Source organism: Polypterus senegalus, chromosome 12, assembly GCF_016835505.1.
Source record: "Polypterus senegalus isolate Bchr_013 chromosome 12, ASM1683550v1, whole genome shotgun sequence".
NCBI classification, from domain to species: Eukaryota; Metazoa; Chordata; class Cladistia; order Polypteriformes; family Polypteridae; genus Polypterus; species Polypterus senegalus.
In genome coordinates this window covers 84,846,386-84,868,665 of record NC_053165.1, presented here as the reverse complement: position 1 = coordinate 84,868,665, position 22,280 = coordinate 84,846,386, and the positions used below count along the sequence as shown (strand labels likewise).

The 22,280-nt window shown below is 42.9% G+C and overlaps 1 protein-coding gene across 2 annotated transcripts in view; it reads left to right on the top strand.

Annotated features, from left to right (window-relative positions):
* Positions 1 to 22,280, top strand: part of mthfs (5,10-methenyltetrahydrofolate synthetase (5-formyltetrahydrofolate cyclo-ligase)) — a 44,170-nt gene that overhangs the window by 5,445 nt on the left and 16,445 nt on the right. The window contains exons 2-3 of one of the 2 annotated variants that reach the window (XM_039772737.1): positions 1,007 to 1,268; positions 2,655 to 2,759. In XM_039772737.1, coding sequence (XP_039628671.1) covers positions 1,007 to 1,268; positions 2,655 to 2,759 — 367 coding nt within the window. The remainder of the gene's footprint in view (positions 1 to 1,006; positions 1,269 to 2,654; positions 2,760 to 22,280) is intronic. The other variant, XM_039772738.1, reaches the window with a different exon arrangement.

Genomic DNA, 22,280 nt, shown 5'->3' with positions numbered 1-22,280 from the left:
ACTAACTTTCAAGGTGAAAAATGTACTATGTGGCACTTACCGAACAATAATAAAGTGGCAAGAATATTGCAAAAAACGCAGCTAAATTACTAAGTACACTGTTTAACGTAAAATATAGCATTAACTTGAAATCTTCGGTTAACAATAAACACAAGAACAATAGTAACGGGCTCAGAGTAGAGCCGCTGCTCCTCTGCATCGAGAGGAGTCAGAAGAGGTGGCTCGGGCATCTGATCAGGATGCCTCCCAACGCACGTCCAACCGAGAGGAGGCCCCGGGGAAGACCCAGGACACGCTGGAGGGACTATGTCTCCTGGCTGGCCTGGGAACGCCTCAGGATTCCCCCGGAAGAGCTAGAAGAAGTGGCCGAGAAGAGGGAAGTCTGGGCATCTCTGCTCAAGCTGCTGTCCCCACGACCCGATCTCGGATAAGCGGAAGAGGATGGATGGATGGACAATAGTAACTGTATAATAAGTAACGCTGTGTCTAGGCGTCCGAAAGTCGGACTCCAAATTTCATTCTAAGAATTATTTTGAGGTTAATATAGCAAAGGAAAACTGTTCAGCTTCCGGAAAGTTCTCGTCTTTTTTCATCTGGGCTTATTTCAGGAATGGGCCTAATGCTGCAGCATCAACAGCACCCACCTTAATCCGGCCCTGGCTGTGAGCCATGGGGGTTGCCCTCTCGTGTTCCGGGGGAGGTACTGCCCTAAATATGTCCTTCCATCACAGGGTCGTCCCGGCTGTCCACCACATCATACTTATAACAACGCGGTGTGTGGACGCCCAGTAGTTTAATGTTGCAGTCCCCATTCCTGTATTCAGTGTGCAATGATTCAATGTTCTTCAATAGACGATATAAGAATGTGTCCATGATAAGAAAATAAAGGTTGAAGATCCACAAAAGACTGCTGTTGATTCATACTCCGCTTCACAAAAACAGACACACTATAAAATGGTATGATTCTAACCACATTTTTTATTTTGTTTGTCTTTTTTTTTTAAAGCTGATGGTACACCCCAAGTACCAGAGCTGCCAAAGAATCGCCGTCTTTCTGAGCATGCCAGACGAGATAGGCACGGAGAAGATCATTGACGATATTTTTCAGAAGGGAAAGGCCTGCTTTATCCCCAAATACCAGTCAAAGAGCAACCACATGGATATGGTGAGGCTCGCCACGGCTCGGGAAATTCGCTCCCTGCCTCTGACGACCTGGAACATCCATCAGCCTTCTGAAGATGATGAAAGGGAAGATGCCTTAGCAACAGGTAGAATGAAATATCTGCCCATCTCTTGCGAATGTTCTTTCTTTGTCAGATGCCTATCGGTATTCTGGCGTGGGAATTCATGACAGACATTGCCGCTCTTTGTTTGGAGCTGCTTAGCCGTTGTCTGTTTACTGGCATTCCCATGTTCATACACAAACTAAGACAAGTGAGAATTCAGGGCACGGTCAGTCGACCGGTGCAACATTGACTCATACAAGGAAGCTAAGGTTTTTTGGGGAGGGGGTCTTTTTCAGAATTAGGTGATGTTAAAATTGGTGACAAGCAGGGGTCAGTGCTGGGGCCACTGCACTTTTTTTTTTTACTTTCAGGGAAAGTATTGGAATCATCCAAAGATTCGACGTCGAGATTTTAATGAATCTCCACGTTTTAGACCTCCCCGAGTCCGAAAATACCATTTTTGGAATTATGTCTGTGTCTGCGGTGGGCTGGCGCCCTGCCCGGGGTTTGTTTCCTGCCTTGTGCCCTGTGTTGGCTGGGATTGGCTTCAGCAGACCCCGTGACCCTATAGTTAGGATATAGCGGGTTGGATAATGGATGGAAGTCCTAAGCCTTCATTTCATGCCGATTTCTTCTGTCTTGGCTCTTCCTTGGTCAGGCCGCCCGTATTTCTGGAACGCCTGCCCTTTAATTATCCTTATTACCCCCGAAGGCCACTCTAAATGATACCATATTAATGAATTACAGGTGAAGTCATTAAAATGCAATGCAAAGTGATCATTTCATATCTTCAGGCGCAGCCGTTATAAATGGATCACTTTAATGAGCGGAGGGATTATTATTCTAATATTATCACTTTTTTTTTTTTTTTTAATGAAGTTTCCTGAAATTGAAGTTTATAAATGTAAGATGCAAATCGAACGGCCGCTTTCGTGTGCGAAAATTTGTTTTTCCGCATTCAAGTCATCAAGTTTCTATTTTTAGGCGTTACGTCTGCGTGAAAGAAACTGTTTGCATTTTTCAGTATAATAAACAGCATTTTAATGTTATTAGATCTAGAAAATGTCCGTGCCGCTGCGGCAGTTGATTAAAAATACATTTTCTTGCAAAAGAGAAAAACTCTAATGACTTTCATAATTAGGTTCTGACAGACAAATGTTACATTTTACTGGCATTTACATCTACACAGAAATTGTCAGCTAAGACTGATTAATGGTTTTCATATCATCTTATGAAGTAGCTTCTGTAATTATTCATAATGACATGAAACTAAAGGCAAAAAATATGCAATCGTAATAATGAGAACAAATCGCTTAATTAAAATTAAAAAGGAATTAAAAAAAAAAAAAGGTATAGTTTTACTTCGGTTCCTCAATTTTTCTGGTCCAGTATTTAAATTCAGTTTGTTTTGTGTCATGTGTTGCCCAGCAGGTGGCAGTGGAGTAACAGGAACTGAAAACTCCCTTCCATTGAATCTAAAGCTTTATTGTACCTTAATCGACGACAATTGTCAGTGGAAATCTCCGCAATCAGGTTAATGGTTTTTTTCTTTCCCGTCATGTTATCTCTTTATTTTTGATGATTAGCACTTTGAGATTTACTGCTAATGTAAAGTGCCCTATAAATAAAATTTATTATTATTATTATTATTATTTTTATTATTATTATAGATAGATAGATAGATACTTTATTAATCCCAAGGGGAAATTCACAATTCACATTATTATTATTAATTAAATTCAAGCATTTCCTCTCTTTATTAGTAATTTTTCTACCGTATTGCATTGTTTTCACATCCACCCATTCATTCATCGCCTTTCGTAAATTAGTTAAATGTGATTTTGCTGCCCATGAAATTTCAAATTAACATTAGCCTGTGACAGGTGAGCCATGTCTTCATCAGAACTGCAGTGCTCCTTTTATTTTTTTTCTTCATTTCTTTAAATTGACAAATCTTATGTAGCAAATAAAGGGCCACAGAATTCTTCACTAAGGTAGAAGTTAAGGTGTAAAAACGTAGGTTGGTGTTTGTGAATAATGCCAGTCATTGTATTCAAATTTCTTCTTTTAACATCGTCCATATCATTTTCTCTGCCTGCTTTTCCTGGTGAGGCTCACGGTGGCTGCAGGTCAGCCCAGACTTCCCAGTCCCCAGCTACAGATTCCAGCTCTTACAGGGGAATCCCCAAGCCAGCCAAGAGATATAATCCATTTGGCGCATCCAGGGTCTGTTGCAGGGTCTCCGGCCTAGTGGGACATGCTTGGGTGGGCATGCTTAACAGGAGCAGCGGCTCTATTCGACTCTGAGGTTCCCCCTCCTTGTACCTTGTCATGGAGGATCAGCCCGGTAGCCCTGTGAAGAGAACCTCATTTCTGCTTCTGTAATCATCTTTTTGAGATGAAGAGCCACCTGGTTATCTGGTTGTCACACACGTGCGCATGGGGGGGGACAGTTTACAGTTTCAGAGAGTGACCAGGGGTTGGTGCTCTCAACTGATCCTCATGTTCCTCTGCAGTTCAGCCAAAGAGCCCGCCTCTCAATGACATCACCACCGACCCACCCACTATTGACATCACTTCCGGCAACCCCCATATGACGTCATTTCCAGTTCCCAGAATCCATCAGTTCCTGTTCCCATAGACATACAGTACAGGCCAAAAGTTTGGCCACACCTCCTCATTCAATGTGTTTTCTTTATTTTCATGACCATTTCCAGCACTCCATCACTCTCCTTCTTGGTCAGATAGCCCTTACACAGCCTGGAGGTGTGTTTGGGGTCATTGTCCTGTTGAAAAATAAATGATCGTCCAACTAACCTGACTTCTGCACAACACAACTGCTGGTCCCAACCCCATTGATAAAGCCAGAAATTCCACTAAATAACCCTGAGAAGGCACACGTGTGAAGTGAAAACCATTTCAGGTGACTACCTGTTGAAGCTCCTCGAGAGAATGCCAAGAGTGTGCAAAGCAGTAATCAGAGCAAAGGGTGGCTGTTTTGAAGAAACTGGAATATAGATAGATAGATAGATACTTTATTAATCCCAAAGGGAAATTCACATAATCCAGCAGCAGTATACTGATACAAAGAAACAATATTAAATTAAATAGTAATAAAAATAAAAATTAATGTTCGCATTTACTCCCCCGGGTGGAATTGAAGAGTCGCATAGTGTGGGGGAGGAACGATCTCCTCAGTCTGTCAGTGGAGCAGGACGGTGACAAAAGTCTGTCACTGAAGCTACTCCTCTGTCTGGAGATGATCCTGTTCAGTGGATGCCGTGGATTCTTCATGATTGACAGGAGTTTGCTTAGTGCCCGTCGCTCTGCCACAGATGTTAAACTGTCCAACTTTAATCCTACAATGGAGCCTGCCTTCTTAACAAGTTTCTCCAGGCGTGAGGCGTCTTTCATCTTTATGCTGCCACCCCAGCACACCACCGCGTAGAAGAGGGCACTCGCCACAACCGTCTGGTAGAACATCTGCAGCATCTTACTGCAGATGTTGAAGGATGCCAACCTTCTCAGAAAGTATATTCTGCTCTGAGCTTTCTTACATAGAGCATCAGTATTGGCAGTCCAGTCCAATTTGACATCCAGCTGCACTCCCAGGTATTTATAGGTCTGCACCCTCTGCACAGTCACCTCTGATGATCACAGGGTCCATGAGGGGCCTATATATAAAACATGTTTTCAGTTATTTCACCTTTTTTTGTTAAGTACATAACTCCACATGTGTTCATTCATAGTTTTGATGCCTTCAGTGAGAATCTACCAATGTAAATGGTCATGAAAATCAAGAAAACACATTGAATGAGGAGGTGTGTCCAAACTTTTGGCCTGTACTGTATACAGGTAGATTAACATCACTAGCCTGCTACAGGTTAGTCATGTCTCCATCAGAACTGCACTGCTCCTCCTTTAATTTTATTTTTTTCTCTCCCCCCCACCCCACAATGGGAGTGGCAGAGACAGGAAGTGGCTAGAGTAGAGCGCCCCCCAGCGGGGGGTGGGCAAGCGAAGCGAGTAGGGGTCTTATTAAAGAAAGAAACATCCTCTAACAGGACAATTCAGTAATCAGGCTGAAGAAAAGCTGTCCATTGTATCTTTTAATTACTCCTCGGCAAAATGCCTTGGAAGGAGAATTCTTCTAAAGCCGTCAGTAACAGCCTGGTCAGAATGGTCAGAGAAACAAAGAATAAACTGTTGAATTTACATACAGTGTCAATCAATGCATACATTTTACTCTGGTTGGTTCATTGGTTTACACCCAAATGATTTATATAAAATAAAAGTCTGTTATATTATATTCTGGTTCTTCTTATGCCTTTTGAGTTGCGCTACCACCCTTGAAATTTCTGTGCATGTAACAGTTGTCCATTCCTGTTGCTTATAGTACATCTGCTGATTTCTTAGTCCTCCTTCAGTACATTTTGTATATTACATCAGCCTTTCTTCTGGTACATTCTTTAATTTCCTTGAACCATCTCAGTATTTTTCCTAAGTCAAATCTTATATTTAAATGTACATTTTGTTGTTCACTTGATCTTTATCTCATTTCCGACGTTTATTTAACCCTTTATGCTATTTCCTAAAGATGAATGCTATGTTACCCTAAAATCAGATAGATAGATAGATAGATAGATACTTTATTAATCTCAAGGGGAAATTCACATACTCCAACAGCAGTATACTGATAAAGAATAATATTAAATTAAAGAGTGATAACCGTGAAGGTAGACAGACAATAATTTCGTATATTATTAACATTTACCCCCCATTGAAGAGTCGCATATTCTTTCACATTTGGCAACCACAACAGCGCCACATGTTGGCCAGTATTAGCACTTACTGAATCATATCATTTTCCTAAACCCGCTTAATCCAAACCAGGCTTATGGGTGAGGGGGGCTCAGACACACACACACACACACACACACACACACACCAGGACCAATGCAGTGTCACCAATTCACCTAAACCTGCATGTCTTTGGACTGTGGGAGGAATGAAGAGCGCCCGACGACATGGGAGAACATGCAAAATCCACACGGGGGGTCCCGGGATGCAGGTCCGCCGCCAGAAATATTTGAGCCCCGGACAACTGGGTGCATGTGGGCCCCTCTGCCTTCCCCCGGGTCCCCACATGCCAAAACCTTCAAATACGTATACAAAAAAAAATCAAGTGTGAAGGGGCCTCCTTCCATTAGGGCCCCGGACCAGAGTCCCGTTTGTCGCACCCTGGCGGCGGGCCTGTGGGATGCCAACCCTGGTCTTCTTGCTGCAGTGGTGCCAGCGTGGTGCCCACTTATCGACTATTGAGTGTTGCCTTTACATTTGGATTGCGCTGTTTTTCTGACTTCTCCATGTCACCCCTTTCCGATTTCTGCCCATCACCAACCACTGCTTCCCAGTTTCGCGTGCCGCACACACCACTATACGTTGCATTTCGTTCCGCTATTTTTAACTCATAAATACGGAAATATTCTAATGTTATCATTTTGCCTGATGTCTGTGAAAGAAGAATTTCCTGACGGCAGTTGTGTGTGTTTGTTTTTTTGTTTTTCGGTTCACAAGCTGCACATTATACAGGGCGGTTCAAATCTAATTATTGCAGATCCCGATCGTCTGGGTGACTTTGATTTATGCGGAGACGATTCCAGTTCGGCGCGAAGAAGATTCTTCATGTCGTCAGTTCGCACACTTCTCGATGGTCCGGGATTTTTCGGGTGATTTTCTATGTAATAAACTTAATACGTTATAGCGTAATGAACATTGCATAATTAGATCTGGACCACCCTATATGTTGTATTTCACTCCGCTATTTTTAGCGCAGTTTTTAAGCGATCGTTTGAATAAACATGTTATTGCTTTATTAGTCTACGGTCGCTCAACGCTGTTTTCTTGACAGCTGTTCGCTCCCAAATATATAAAACATTTCGTATCGCGCTGTACGTCTTCTGAGTTTTGTTTTCTTCCGGATTTTCTGACTTTTTCACTAGATGGCGCTATTCAGCTTTCTCATATTCCCCGGCGCGATGTGTGAGACGAAGCTATAAAATTCAAAACAAACACCGTGTGCTCATTTCAAATTCTTATCTAATAATATTTGTATTTTGTTGAATACTGAACACATACTTTTCATTTGTGCCGGCTTATTCAGAATTCTTAATGCTTGATGCAAAAGGTATGCGTTGTATCTTAACAGGCTAAGATACGTCACTTATCTGTTTTATGCCAAGAATGCAAGCGTAACGGTTAACAATTCAAATAAAGTAAACGTTTAGAAAGAAATAACTCCACTCGTATTGAGTTGTGTGCAAAGGTCATGGCCACTTCTGTCGGAATGCTTTCAAAAAATAATGCCGAATGTAGTTTTAAGGCGTCTTAAGTAGGCCTAAAAGGATGAGCCTCTGTGTATCAGTGACATGTGTCGGCTGGTTGGGGTTCAAACTCACGTTTTAGGTGTCTTTTTCTTCATTGTTGATTCTTTGGTGTTTATGTGTTGCTTTCTTTATTTTTGCTTTTGACTGCGTATATCAGCTTGTCTGTGCTATGTCCTGTATGTTTAGTGGGCGGTGCCACACCTGCCAATCACTGCCAGGATGCTAATTACCGCCAGGAACTGCCATCCGCACCCATAAATCCGGAGGGTCATCCTCAGAATGCGCAGAGGAGTGAGGAGTCCTCGTGCATCTGTGAGTTAGTTGCGTAGGTTTTGTAATTCTTTGAATTTTTGACCTTCACTCTGTTATTTTTTTTTTCTTTGACTATTCTTTAAATTTATCCTTTAGGACTTTGTTTGACTTGGATTGCCTTTGTTGCAGGAAATTCCATTCTGCCTAGGTGCTCCACGGGGCTTCATTGTGATTGAAATACTTTTTTTGTTGATGAATAAATCTTTAATTTTCTAAAGATTGCTTTAGAAAAGAGTGCTTGCTTTGATGGTGATAACCCCCTCTAGTGGACATTATTGGAAGCGTTTGGAACTACATGCTTTGGGACTTTTTAGTGCTTGGGACTAATAGTACAATCTGTCTGGTTGCTTTATCTCTGTCATTCTAACAGGTGGCACATCACATTAACATTAACACTGCTTTTAGACTCCTATACCAAATGACATATAACAGATATATGCGTTGCATTTGTCATTCCAACAGATGGTTCATCATAAACATTTGTAGTAGTACATGCATGTGTAAATTATTTTATGTTTGGAACCATAAGCTTTGGGACTCATTAGTGCTTTGGGCTCCTAGTTTGGTCTGTCTAGTTTCTATGTCTCTGCCATTCTAACAGATGGCACATCAGACTACATGCAGTTCAGAAGAAGTCATCCACCTGAAGTTAAGCATGTTCAGGCAGGCCTATACTTGAAAAAGTTTGGGTTGCTGCTCGAAGAGGTATTGGTGAGGCCAGCAGGGGGTGCTCACCTTGTGCTTTTGAACTCCTACACCAAAATGCATATAACAGAGATATATGCGTCGCATTTGTCATTCCAACAGATGGTTCATCACAAACATTTATAGTAATACAGGGTGACACAGAAAAATGAGATCTTTTGAAATGCGTAGTGGCAGCCATGTACAGTTGGCAGCACTGCGGAACAGAGACCTTGAGCTGCAAACAATCTCGCCATTTAGTAATTTAGTAATCAACTGCAAGGCAATCGATGGCAGCTGTGTGAGAATTGTTCGGTAACCGTGTCATCTCAAGGTTCAGTGACATTCCCTGGCCCTCAAGATCACCGGATTTGTCCGTTTGTGATTTTTTCTTGTGGGGCTACCTTAAGAGTCGGGTCTACACGACTCGGCCAAGGACACTGAATGAATGGAAACAAAGAATTGAAGATGAAATTCATGGTATCCCAGCTGAGATGTTGCAGCGATCAATGGGGAACCTCAACAGCAGATTGGAAGAATGCATACGTACAGGAGGGCGCCATCTACAGGACGTCATTTTCCGACACTGATAATTTGGATTGCTGTCTCTTAAAGGGCAAGTTATAGTGCTTCAATTGCTGTCAATAAAATTTTTTTCTTGGATTTCTTCTATTTTTATTGGGTTTTTCAAAAATTCCTGTTTTTCTGTGTCACCCTGTACATGAATGTGTGAATTATGTTATGTTTGGAACCACATGTTTTGAGACATTTTAGTGCTTCAGGCTCCTAGTTCAGTCTGTCTGGTTGCTGTATCCCTATCATTCTAACAGGTTGGTGCGTTGCAACTTTTAGACTCCTATACCAAATGGCATATAACAGAGATATTTGCATTGCATTTGTCATTCCAACAGATGGTTCATCATAAACAGTTGTAGTAATAGATAGATAGACAGACAGATAGATAGATAGATAGATAGATACTTTATTAATCCCAAGGGGAAATTCACATAATCCAGCAGCAGTATACTGATACAAAGAAACAATATTAAATTAAATAGTAATAAAAATGGCAAATAAATAAATAAATAAAAAAGCAGACAATAATGCATACATGTGTAAATTATTTTATATTTGGAACCACATGCTTTGGGACTCTTTAATGCTTTGGGGCTCCTAGTTCAGTCCAACTGGTTGCTGTGTCGCTGTCATTCTAACAGGTGGCACATCACAAACATTAATACTGTTTTTAGACTTGTATACTAAAATGCATATAAAAGAGATATATGCATTGCATTTGTCATTCCAACAGATGGTTCATCATAAACATTTGTAGTAATGCATACAGTGGTGTGAAAAACTATTTGCCCCCTTCCTGATTTCTTATTCTTTTGCATGTTTGTCACACAAAATGTTTCTGATCATCAAACACATTTAACCTTTAGTCAAATATAACACAAGTAAACACAAAATGCAGTTTTTAAGTGATGGTTTTTATTATTTAGGGAGAAAAAAAAAATCCAAACCTACATGACCCTGTGTCAAAAGTAATTGCCCCCTCGTTCAAAAATGATCTAACTGTGGTGTATCACACCTGAGTTCAATTTCCGTAGCCACCCCCAGGCCTGATTACTGCCACACCTGTTTCAATCAAGAAATCACTTAAATAGGAGCTGCCTGACACAGAGAAGTAGACCAAAAGCACCTCAAAAGCTAGACATCATGCCAAGATCCAAAGAAATTCAGGAACAAATGAGAACAGAAGTAATTGAGATCTATCAGTCTGGTAAAGGTTATAAAGCCATTTCTAAAGCTTTGGGACTCCAGCGAACCACAGTGAGAGCCATTATCCACAAATGGCAAAAACATGGAACAGTGGTGAACCTTCCCAGGAGTGGCCGGCCGACCAAAATTACCCCAAGAGCGCAGAGACAAATCATCCGAGAGGTCACAAAAGACCCCAGGACAACGTCTAAAGAACTGCAGGCCTCACTTGCCTCAATTAAGGTCAGTGTTCACGACTCCACCATAAGAAAGAGACTGGGCAAAACGGCCTGCATGGCAGATTTCCAAGACGCAAACCACTGTTAAGCAAAAAGAACATTAGGGCTCGTCTCAATTTTGCTAAGAAACATCTCAATGATCGCCAAGACTTTTGGGAAAATACCTTGTGGACTGATGAGGCAAAAGTTGAACTTTTGGAAGGCAAATGTCCCGTTACATCTGGCGTAAAAGGAACACAGCATTTCAGAAAAAGAACATCATACCAACAGTAAAATATGGTGGTGGTAGTGTGATGGTCTGCGGTTGTTTTGCTGCTTCAGGACCTGGAAGGCTTGCTGTGATAGATGGAACCATGAATTCTACTGTCTACCAAAAATCCTGAAGGAGAATGTCCGCCATCTGTTCGTCAACTCAAGCTGAAGCGATCTTGGGTGCTGCAACAGGACAATGACCCAAAACACACCAGCAAATCCACCTCTGAATGGCTGAAGAAAAACAAAATGAAGACTTTGGAGTGGCCTAGTCAAAGTCCTGACCTGAATCCAATTGAGATGCTATGGCTTGACCTTAAAAAGGCGCTTCATGCTAGAAAACCCTCAAATAAAGCTGAATTACAACAATTCTGCAAAGATGAGTGGGCCAAAATTCCTCCAGAGCGCTGTAAAAGACTCATTGCAAGTTACCGCAAACGCTTGACTGCAGTTATTGCTGCTAAGGGTGGCCCAACCAGTTATTAGGTTCAGGGGGCAATTACTTTTTCACACAGGGCCATGTAGGTTTGGATTTTTTTCTCCCTAAATAATAAAAACCATCATTTAAAAACTGCATTTTGTGTTTACTTGTGTTATATTTGACTACTGGTTAAATGTGTTTGATGATCAGAAACATTTTGTGTGACAAACATGCAAAAGAATAAGAAATCAGGAAGGGCGCAAATAGTTTTTCACACCACTGTACATGTGTAAATTATTTTATATTTGGAACCACATGCCTTGGGACTCTTTAATGCTTTGGGCTTCTAGTTCAGTCTGTCTGAGATTTTCATGATCAGCCAAAAAAAAAAACAAACCAACAGAAAGAGCACTAATGGATCCCCTCTGATTAGTATGGGTATTTCACACACTGACCTGGGACCTGTCCCAGCAGATAGGAACCAAAGCTGAACAGGGCACCAGGGCTTCATTGCCACTCTAAATCATATGGGACCAATTTAGCCTGAATGGCACATCCTTGTGCTTTGTGAAAAGACAAGCTGCGGGCAGCAGGGAAGTTCAATCAATAGTCAGTATGTCACTGTGGTGTGGTGTTGTTGAGAAGCTTTTCACTCCTATACATAACCTATTTATGAAATGATATATTCTTTCATATAGGACATATAATTAGTTTCTACTCATACTTATTTTGCTACATTGGTTACTTTTCCTTTTTATTATACAGTAGCTGTGTTACCTGTCTAAGACTGGCAGAAATTAATTTACATAAACCTCCGCATTAACGTTTGTGGTGCAGTGCTTTTTGTTCAGTTGCCATGTAAACTGTGTGAACGAGACCCGGACACAGACAGGCGGACATCGTTTGTTCACCCAACACACGTTTATTATGACCACCACTATATAAAATATTTACAATAAAGTCCGTGCACGTCCCAGTGCTTCCAGCACCGATCCCCCAAAGTCCGGGCCTCACAGTCCTTTGTGCCTTTCTTCTGGCCGCCTCCAGTCCTCTCTCCAGCTCCGTCCTCTTCCGCTCTCGAATGAAGGGAGGCGGCCCCTTTTATCACACCCTGGATGGGCTCCAGCTGCTTCCCGGCATTCCTCCGCAGACACGCCCCAGTGTGGCGGAAGTGCCGGCTGCGCACCCGGAAGCCCTCCGGGTGTCCCCTGTCTTCTTCCCCCCAGCACTTCCTGGTGTGGCGGAAGTGCTGGGCTCCAGGTTTCTTCAGGCACTGAGGCACCGCCTGGCGGTGGCCACGGGTCCCTACCTCAGCCTTTCAATACAATACACAGAACAGAACAAATCTTCAATACAGCATAAAAAATAAAAATTTTAGAAGTACATAGCAGAACAGTAGATGATATCACATAATCTGATTTAGATTTGTTTAGAGTCCTGGAGACCTCGGCCATTAAGCTGCCTCCCCCATTTGGCCATTCCACTGCTGAAATAGCGCTAATCCAATGAAAGGACCCCTCTTTCCCATGATTCCTGTGATCCTCCATCAGGGATGACTTTACCTTAGGCAGGCAAAACAACTTGGCAGGTGGGCCGTGGCACCAAGTGCCACATTTGAGTACCGAGAAGAGAAACAGAATAGGTGAGGGTTCAAATGCTAACTATCATGTTACTTATGTTTTAGTGTTAATGACTAACAACAGAGACGCAGTCTGTACAGTTAATCAGCAGCTCTAGTCAGGGTGTGCTAAACTGAAGTTGTGAGTCTTCAGCCTGAGACCGAAGGGGCATCTCTTACAGTAGCAGGCAGACCACTCCACAGTTTAGGGGGTCCTGTAACTGAAAGCTCGACCTCCCACTGTTATTTTATTAATCCTTGCAATCATAAGCAGAGCGGCATCTTGAGATCTTAATGTGATATCACGTTAATAGGATTTGGATTTGTTCAGAGTCCTGGAGACCTCGCTCATCAAGCTGCCTCCCCCCATTGGTCATTCCACAGCTGAGTCAACACTCGGCCAGCCAATCCGATGAATGGACCCTTCTACCTGACGATTCCTGTGATCCTCCATTAGAGATGACTTTACCTTAGGCAGGCAAACAACTTTGCAGGTGGGCAGTGGCACCAAGTGAAACATTTGAGCACCAAGAAGACAAACAGAACAGGTGAGGGTTAGTAACAAATTCTAACTATCGTATTACTTATGCTTTAGTGCTAATGACTAACAGAGATGCAGTCTGTACAGTTAATCAGCAGCTCTAGTCAGGGTGTGCTAAACTGAAGTCGTGAGTCTTCAGCCTGAGACCGAAGGGGCATCTCTTACAGTAGCAGGTGAACCACTCCACAGTTTAGGGGGTCCTGTAACTAAAAGCTTGACCTGCCACTGTTATTTTATTAATCCTTACAATCATAAGCAGACCGACATCTTGAGATCTTAATGTGCGCTCTGGTTTGTAAGTCATGATAAGTTCAGACGAGTAAGCTGGACGTCGGCCATTTAATGCTTTATATGTTAAAAGGAGGATTTTGAAATCTGCCCTAAACTTAACCGGGAGCCAGTGTAAGGATTTAAGAACTGGAGTTGTGTGTTCGTACTTTCTTGTTCTTGTAATAATTCTTGCAGCCGCATTTTGGATTAACTGGAGGCTGAATAAAGAACAGTTTGAACATCCAGTGAACACCGCATTGCAGTAGTCAATCCTACTAGAAATAAATTCATGAATTAATTTCTCAGAATCCTGCTTATTTAGAAAGCGCCTTAATTTCCCAACATTTTTAAGAAGGAAGAAACACGATTTGGATAACTGTGTAATATGTGCTTTCAATGACACGCTAGAGTCAAAGGTAACTCGGAGATTGCGGGCTGATTCAGTAAAATGAATGGTGAGTCCAACTGAATTAAACGATGACAGAATATTGCTGTGATCAGCGTCATTCCCTCCAACAATTAACATCTCTGTTTTATCTGTATTTAAAGACAAGTAGTTCTCATTCATCCACTTCTTTAATTCACTAACACAACTAATTAAAGACAACATCGGAGAAACTTCATTTGATCTAAATGAAAGGTATAACTGGGTGTCATCTGCATACAAGTGAAAATTAACATGATGTTTCCTAATCAGAGATCCCAGTGGAAGCCTGTAAATTGAGAATAGTAAATTCTGTAGCGTTCAATGAGAAGATCGGCCGCAGCATACAATTCATTGTCGGCCATCGAAGTCAAAGAGTTGATGGTAACATGATATTGAGCATTGAAGCCACTGTATCGAGACCGTGAAACCATTGTTTTAGTTCAGTTATTGTGACAGATAGGGGCACTATTGCTCCCTTGAACCCCTGTCCACGACTCCAGACTTTCCAGTAAAAGTCCAAACTTTGACTTTATTAAATCGCCACAGTGCACAAAGCACCCTGTCCTCCACTATAGTCATACAATAACAATTATAATCACTAAGAAACAATAAACCAATCCTCCACACTCCCAGACGCGTTGCCACCCTTCCACCCAGCTCAGCTCGCCGTCTGGGAGCTCCCACAGTCCTTTTATATTCCCTGACCCGGAAGTGCTCCCAGTCCCAGACCATGTGATCCTGTATCACTTCCGGGTCAGGTAAAAGTTATTTTCTCCCCCCCGGAAGTCCGTCGCTCTTCCTTTGATGAACTTCCGGGTCATAGGGCACGAAGAAGTCTTTGGTCCTCCTTGCAGCTCCCTCTTGCAGCCCCTGTGGTATCCAGCAGGGTCTTGTATAAAAACTACATAGTCCATGACTCCCTGCTGGTCTTCGGGGCACCTCCATACTGCAGGGAGGGCTCCATCTGGTGGCCTGGGGGTATTGGCCGGGATGACAGTCACATTATTAAAATATATATATATATCTTTAAATCTATACAACCCCGAGTGGGTCCCCCAAGCTCGTAGGCCCTTGTGCTTTGCACATTCTGCATAATCCATTGCTACGCTATAGATTCCAGCGCTCCTTTATCCTAGAAGACAGCGGGACAGCCTGGCAATTAGCTAAGCAAACAAGCTTGATGGGCTGAACGGTCTCCACTCATTTGTCAGATTTTCTCACATTCATAGATTTTTTTTATACATGTATTTAAACATTTAATTCCATTTGTTTATAATTATATTTTGTCTTTTACAGTGGAAATCATGGGAAACGCTTCTTGCTAATGGGCCATGGTGCAGCATTTACCTCTGTTACTAATCGAAGACAGCACGGCAAATGGTTCATACGGCATTTTCCGTGATAATTTACAGTTGTGCTTGAAAGTGTGTGAACCCTTTAGAATTTTCTATATTTCTGTATAAATATGACCTAAAACATCATCAGATTGTCACTCAAGTCCTAAAAGTAGATAAAGAGAAACCAGTTAAACAAATGAGACAAAAATATTATACTTGGTCATTTATTTATTGAGGAAAATGATCGAATATTACATATTAGTGAGTGGCAAAAGTATGTGAACCTCACGGATGATCAGTGAGTTTGAAGGTGACATTCGAGTCGGGTGTTTTCAGTCAATGGGATGCCAATCAGATGTGAGTGGGCACCCTGTGTTATTTAAAGAACAGGATCTATCAAAGTCTGCTCTTCACAACACATGTTTGTGGAAGTGTATCATGGCACGAACAAAGGAGATTTCCGAGGACCTCACAAAAAGAGTTGTTGATGCTCATCAGGCTGGAAAAGGTTACAAAACCATCTCTGAAGAGTTTGGACTCCACCAATCCACAGTCAGACAGATTGTGTACAAATGGAGGACATTCAAGACCAGTGTTACCCTCCCCAGGAGTGGTCGACCAACAAAGATCAGTCCAAGAGCGAGGCACACGTGTAATAGTCGGCGAGGTCACAAAGGACCCCAACTGAAGGCCTCTCTCACATTGGCTGATGTTCATGTTCATGAGTCCACCATCAGGAGAACACTCAACAGCAATGGTGTGCATGGCAGGGTTGCAAGGAGAAAGCCACTGCTCTCCAAAAAAAACATTGCTTCTCGTCTGCAGTTTGCTAAAGATCACGTGGACAAACCAGAAGGCCATTGGAAGAATGTTTTGTGGACGGATGAGACCAAAATAGAACCTTTTGGTTTAAATGAAAAGCGTTATGTTTGGAGAGAGGAAAACACTGCATTCCAGCGTCAGAACCTCATCCCATCTGTGAAACATGGCGGTGGGAGTATCAGGGTTTGGGCCTGTTTGGCTGCATCTGGGCCAGGACGGCTTGCCTTCATTGATGGAACAATGAATTCTGAATGATATCAGAGAATTCTAAAGGAAAATGTCAGGACATCATCTGTCCATGACCTGAATCTCAAGAGAAGGTGGGTCATGCAGCAAGACAGCGACCCTAAGCACACAAGTCGTTCTACCAAAGAATGGTTAAAGAAGAATAAAGTGAATGTTCTGGAATGGCCAAGTCAAAGTCCTGACCTTAATCCAGTAGAAATGTTGTGGAAGGACCTGAAGTGAGCAGTTCATGTGAGGAAACCCACCAACATCCCAGAGTTGAAGCTGTTCTGTACGGAGGAATGGGCGAAAATTCCTCCAAGCCGGTGTGCAGGACTGATCAGAAGTTACCGGAAACGTTTAATTGCAGTTATTGGGGGGTCACAGCAGATACTGAAAGCAAAGGTTCACATACTTTTGCCACTCACTAATATGTAATATTCAATCATTTTCCTCAATAAATAAATGACCAAGTATAATATTTTTGTCTCATTTGTTTTAACTGGTTTCTCTTTATCTACTTTTAGGACTTGAGTGAAGATCTGATGATGTTTTAGGTCATATTTATACAGAAATATAGAAAATTCTAAAGGGTTCACAAACTTTCAAGCACAACTGTATCTTGCTCCTTACGCCATAAAGGTCACATACACTCACCTAAAGCATTATTAGGAACACCTGTTCAATTTTTAATTAATGCAATTATCTAATCAACCAATCACATGGCAGTTGCTTCAATGCATTTAGGGCTGTGGTCCTGGTCAAGACAATCTCCTGAACTCCAAACTGAATGTCAGAATGGCAAAGAAAGGTAATTTAAGAAATTCTGAGCGTGGCATGGTTGTTGGTGCCAGACGGGCCGGTCTGAGTATTTCACAATCTGCTCAGTTACTGGGATTTTCACGCACAACCATTTCTAGGGTTTACAAAGAATGGTGTGAAAAGGGAAAAACATCCAGTATGCGGCAGTCCTGTGGGCACAAATGCCTTGTTGATGCTAGAGGTCAGAGGAGAATGAATGGGCCGACTGATTCAAGCTGATAGAAGAGCAACTTTGACTGAAATAACCACTCGTTACAACCGAGGTATGCAGCAAAGCATTTGTGAAGCCACAACACGCACAACCTTGAGGCGGATGGGCTACAACAGCAGAAGACCCCACCAGGTACCACTCATCCCCACTACAAATAGGAAAAAGAGGCTACAATTTGCACAAGCTCACCAAAATTGGACAGTTTAAGACTGGAAAAATGTTGCCTGGTCTGATGAGTCTCGATTTCTGTTGAGACATTCAAATGGTAGAGTCAGAATTTGGCGTAAACAGAATGAGAACATGGATCCATCATGCCTTGTTACCACTGTGCAGGCTGGTGGTGGTGGTGTAATGGTGTGGGGGATGTTTTCTTGGCACACTTTAGGCCCCTTAGTGCCAATTGGGCATCGTTTAAATGCCACGGGCTACCTGAGCATTGTTTCTGACCATGTCCATCCCTTCATGACCACCATGTACCCATCCTCTGATGGCTACTTCCAGCAGGATAATGCACCATGTCACAAAGCTCGAATCATTTTGAATTGGTTTCTTGAACATGACAATGAGTTCACTGTACTAAAATGGCCCCCACAGTCACCAGATCTCAACCCAATAGAGCATCTTTGGGATGTGGTGGAACGGGAGCTTCGTGCCCTGGATGTGCATCCCACAAATGTCCATCAACTGCAAGATGCTATCCTATCAATATGGGCCAACATTTCTAAAGAATGCTTTCAGCACCTTGTTGAATCAATGCCACGTAGAATTAAGGCAGTTCTGAAGGCGAAAGGGGGTCAAACACCGTATTAGTATGGTGGTCCTAATAATCCTTTAGGTGAGTGTTTATGATCTGAAGAACACCAAAGAGTATTTTGCACCGACTGACGCGAGGTACTAACACGGATGAGTGGACTTCTGAGTGCTGAGCTGTTTGCGTCCGGGTGTTGCTGATGACTCCATTTTTTCTGAGCCGTCATTTTCTCGTTCCAGTAAGAAAAAGTCAGCAAATGAGCCCCGTGGAAGGGCATTAAAAGTGAAGTCTGTTCTCTTAAAGCCGTAAGAACATAGCAGGCATAAATAAAATCATGGCAGCTTTTCAATTCCTCGGCGATTTATGTTGCTCTGTTTGTGTTTGTTGCATCTAAATGTGGCTTCTTCTAATTTTACTGCACTTCAGCTCTTTATTCTAGATACTTGAATCAGAAAGCATTCAGTAATGTTCTTTTTTGCGAGCTAATTGTGGAAATTTGTAAAAACGTAATGGGGTCTGAATGCTTTTAGGCAATTTGTGCAATGCAGTCAGCCATTCTTTAGTTTAATGCAAGGAAGACATTTTAAAAAAAAAAAAAAAAATTTTCATGATCAGGAGTTATTAGCGAGAGCCAGAGGGGGAGTAGAATTTTAAACTCATCAGTTTCAGGACCATGCAAATGTTTTCGATGAACAGATCATAAGCCGAGCCGCTGCCATCTTCAATATCGCCATTCGTTCTGCGTGATATTCTGCCTAATCCTGGAGGTCTTCAAGTTTTTCTCAAAGGTATTGGCAAAACTGATCGTTTCGCTTAAACATTGAGAACAATGATGGGAAGTGTTTTCAAGATGACCCAAGAAGCACTTTTTTTCCCCATGAAAAGGTAATCGAAATCTTGTGAACCCCCACCCCACCCCAGGTGGTGTTGCAGCCCCCCGAACCCCAGACATAACAGCACAGACGTAGTGTCAGATTCAGACAAAGAGATTTATTGCCACCAATGCCTTAATGTACTCCACAGCTTCGGCAAAAGAACTCCCCCAGGTGGGCTTCGTCCGACTCCTCACCTGACTCTCCAGTTGAGTGCGTTGCATCCAGGAAGGACTTCCGGGTCAGAAGTTCCCTGTGGTAGGAGAGTCTGCCACCAGCAGCTCCCCATAGTGGCACCCAAGGACGCCAACCAGGTCTGTCTTAACCTATGGACACAATGGGCACTGACCGGGGGACCCAGGTGCAAAGGGGCTCATAATGTTTCTGAGTCCTATGTACAGTATCTCTCAAAAGTGAGTACTCCCCTCACATTTTTATAAATATTTTATTATATCTTTTCACGGGACAACACTGATGATATGACACTTTGACACAATGTCAAGTAGTCCGTGTACGGCTTGTATAACGGTGTAAATTTGCCGTCCCCTCAAAATAACTCAACACACAGCCATTAATGTCTGAACCGCTGGCAACAAAAGTGAGTCCACCCCAACTTGTGCCCAGTTAGCCATCGTCCCTCCCTGGTGTTATGTGACTCGTTACTGTTACAAGGTCTCAGGTGTGTTACATTTGGTGTTCTCGCTCTCACACTCTGTCTCTCTCATGACTAAGTGAAAAATGTCCAAATTGTGCCCAAAGTGTCACTATTCTGTGTGGCCGCCCACCATTATTTTCCAGCACTGCCTTAACTCTCTTGGGCATGGAGTTCACACGAGCTTCACAGGTTGCCACTCCTCCATAACGACATCACAGAGCTGGTGGGTTTTAGAGACCTTGCACTCCTCCACCTTCCCTTTGAGGATGCCCCCTCACAGATGCTCAATAGGGTTTAGGTCTGGAGACATGCTTGGCCAGTCCAGCACCTTTACCCTCAGGTGTGTTTGGGGTCGTGATCATGTTGGCATACTGCCCAGCAGCCCAGGGAGAGGCAGGCTCATGCTGTGCTTCAGTATGCCACAGTACATGTTGGCATTCATGGTCCCCTCAATGAACTGTAGCTCCCCAGTGCACTCATGCTGCCCCAAACCATGACACTCCCACCACCATGCTTGACTGTAGGCGAGACACACTTGTCTTTGTACTCCTCACCTGGTTGCCGCCACACACGCTCGACACCATCTGAACCAAATAAGTTTATCTTGGGCTCATCAGACCACAGGACGTGATTCCAGTAATTCATGTCCTTCATCTGCTTGTCTTCAGCAGACTGTTTGTGGTCTTTCTTGTGCATCATCTTTAGAAGAGGCTTCCTTCTGGGACGACAGCCATGCAGACCAATTTGATGGCGTGTGCGCCGGGCGTATGGTTTGAGCACTGCCAGGCTGACCTCCCACTCATACGTCTATTTTCAAAAGACAACCTCTGGATATGACGCTCAGCACTGCACTCAACTTCTTTGGTCGGCCATGGCGAGGCCTGTTCTTAGTGGAGCCTGTCCTGTTGAACCTGTCGCTGTTTGGTCTCGGCCACCGTGCTGCAGCTCAGTCTCAGGGTGTTGGCCATCTTCTTATAGCTGAGGCCATCTTTATGGAGAGCAACAATTCTTTGTTTCAGATCCTCAGAGAGTTCTTTGCCATGAGGTGTCATGTTGAACTTCCAGTGACCAGTATGAGAGAGAGAGAGTGAGAGCGAGAACACCAAATGTAACACACCTGAGACCTTGTGACACTAATGAGTCACATGACACCAGGCAGGGACAATGGCTAACAGGGCACAATTTGGACATTTTTCACTTAGAGGTGGACTCGCTTTTGTTGCCAGCGGTTTAGACATTAATGGCTGTGTGATGAGTTATTCTGAGGGGACATCAAATTGACACTGTGATACAAGCTGTACACGGACTACTTTACATTGTCATATCAAAGTGTCATATCGTCAGTGTTGTCCTATGAAAAGATATAATAAAATATTTACAAAAATGTGAGGGGTGTACTCACTTTTGTGAGATACTGTATGTTTTCTGTATTGCTATCAAAACTGAGTGTGCCCCGAGTGCACTACTTTACCCATTTACATTTCTATTATGTGCAGTCTTTTAAAATTTTTAATACGTGTTGGAGGACCTCCTCGCTGGCTCAGTAAGGGTATGTAGTAACGCACCGAGACGAGAGGGGGTGCTGCTGCTCACGTTGTCATCTCCTTCTTTCCTCACAGTGCCGAGAAGCCGCCCGGTGAAGGCATTTGACCCCGCCCCTTCTGGTCCAGCTGCCATTATAAATCCCGGAAAGGAGGGGCATGACCCACTAGACAGAGCCCCCTTAGCAGCGACTGCAACCCCGCGACTCTTCATTTGTTGATTTCCGATGGTCAGCCTTGCAGCGTTGACCCACGGTCACGAGAAACTCGACCAATCAGGGCGTCCGAAGTGGCACTGAAGCCTGGAAAAAATGATCACATGACAACCTGACCACGGTCACGTGACGCGTCGACGCAACAGAAGCCACAAAATACTCCACCATCCAAGTACAGGCCAGGCCGCTTTTAATTAGGAAGATGTCGCAAATTAACTTTCAGATAAATTCGGGGTGAATCCAAAAGAATTCTTCCTTTGCTGCATCTCATGTTTTATTACACCTTTTTAGTTTATTCTGGCTAAAGTTTGGAATAAAGTCATTCACTTAATCTCTTTCACGGTTTTTGAATCAACACTTTCTACCTTGTGAATTGAGTTCCCACTTTAATTACATTTTTTTGGGCTTAACAAATTACTAAGAACCTAATGGTGCTTAACATATAAAGTTAGAGAGTGAAGTTTCCTATTACTGGCTTAGTGGCATTAAAAGGAAAGACGGAAACTTTGCTCTGGAGAATTGGATGCAGCCGTGTTCTGAGCCATTTGCTCGTGGAGGGGTCTGTATTTCTCGTTTAATGATAAGCCTTGTCTGTTCTTCATTTATCACATAGCCATCGCTATAAGTAAAACAGACAAACCACATTATGCCATATAATGAGGAAATAGTTATTCCATTTGTGGTAATGCTAT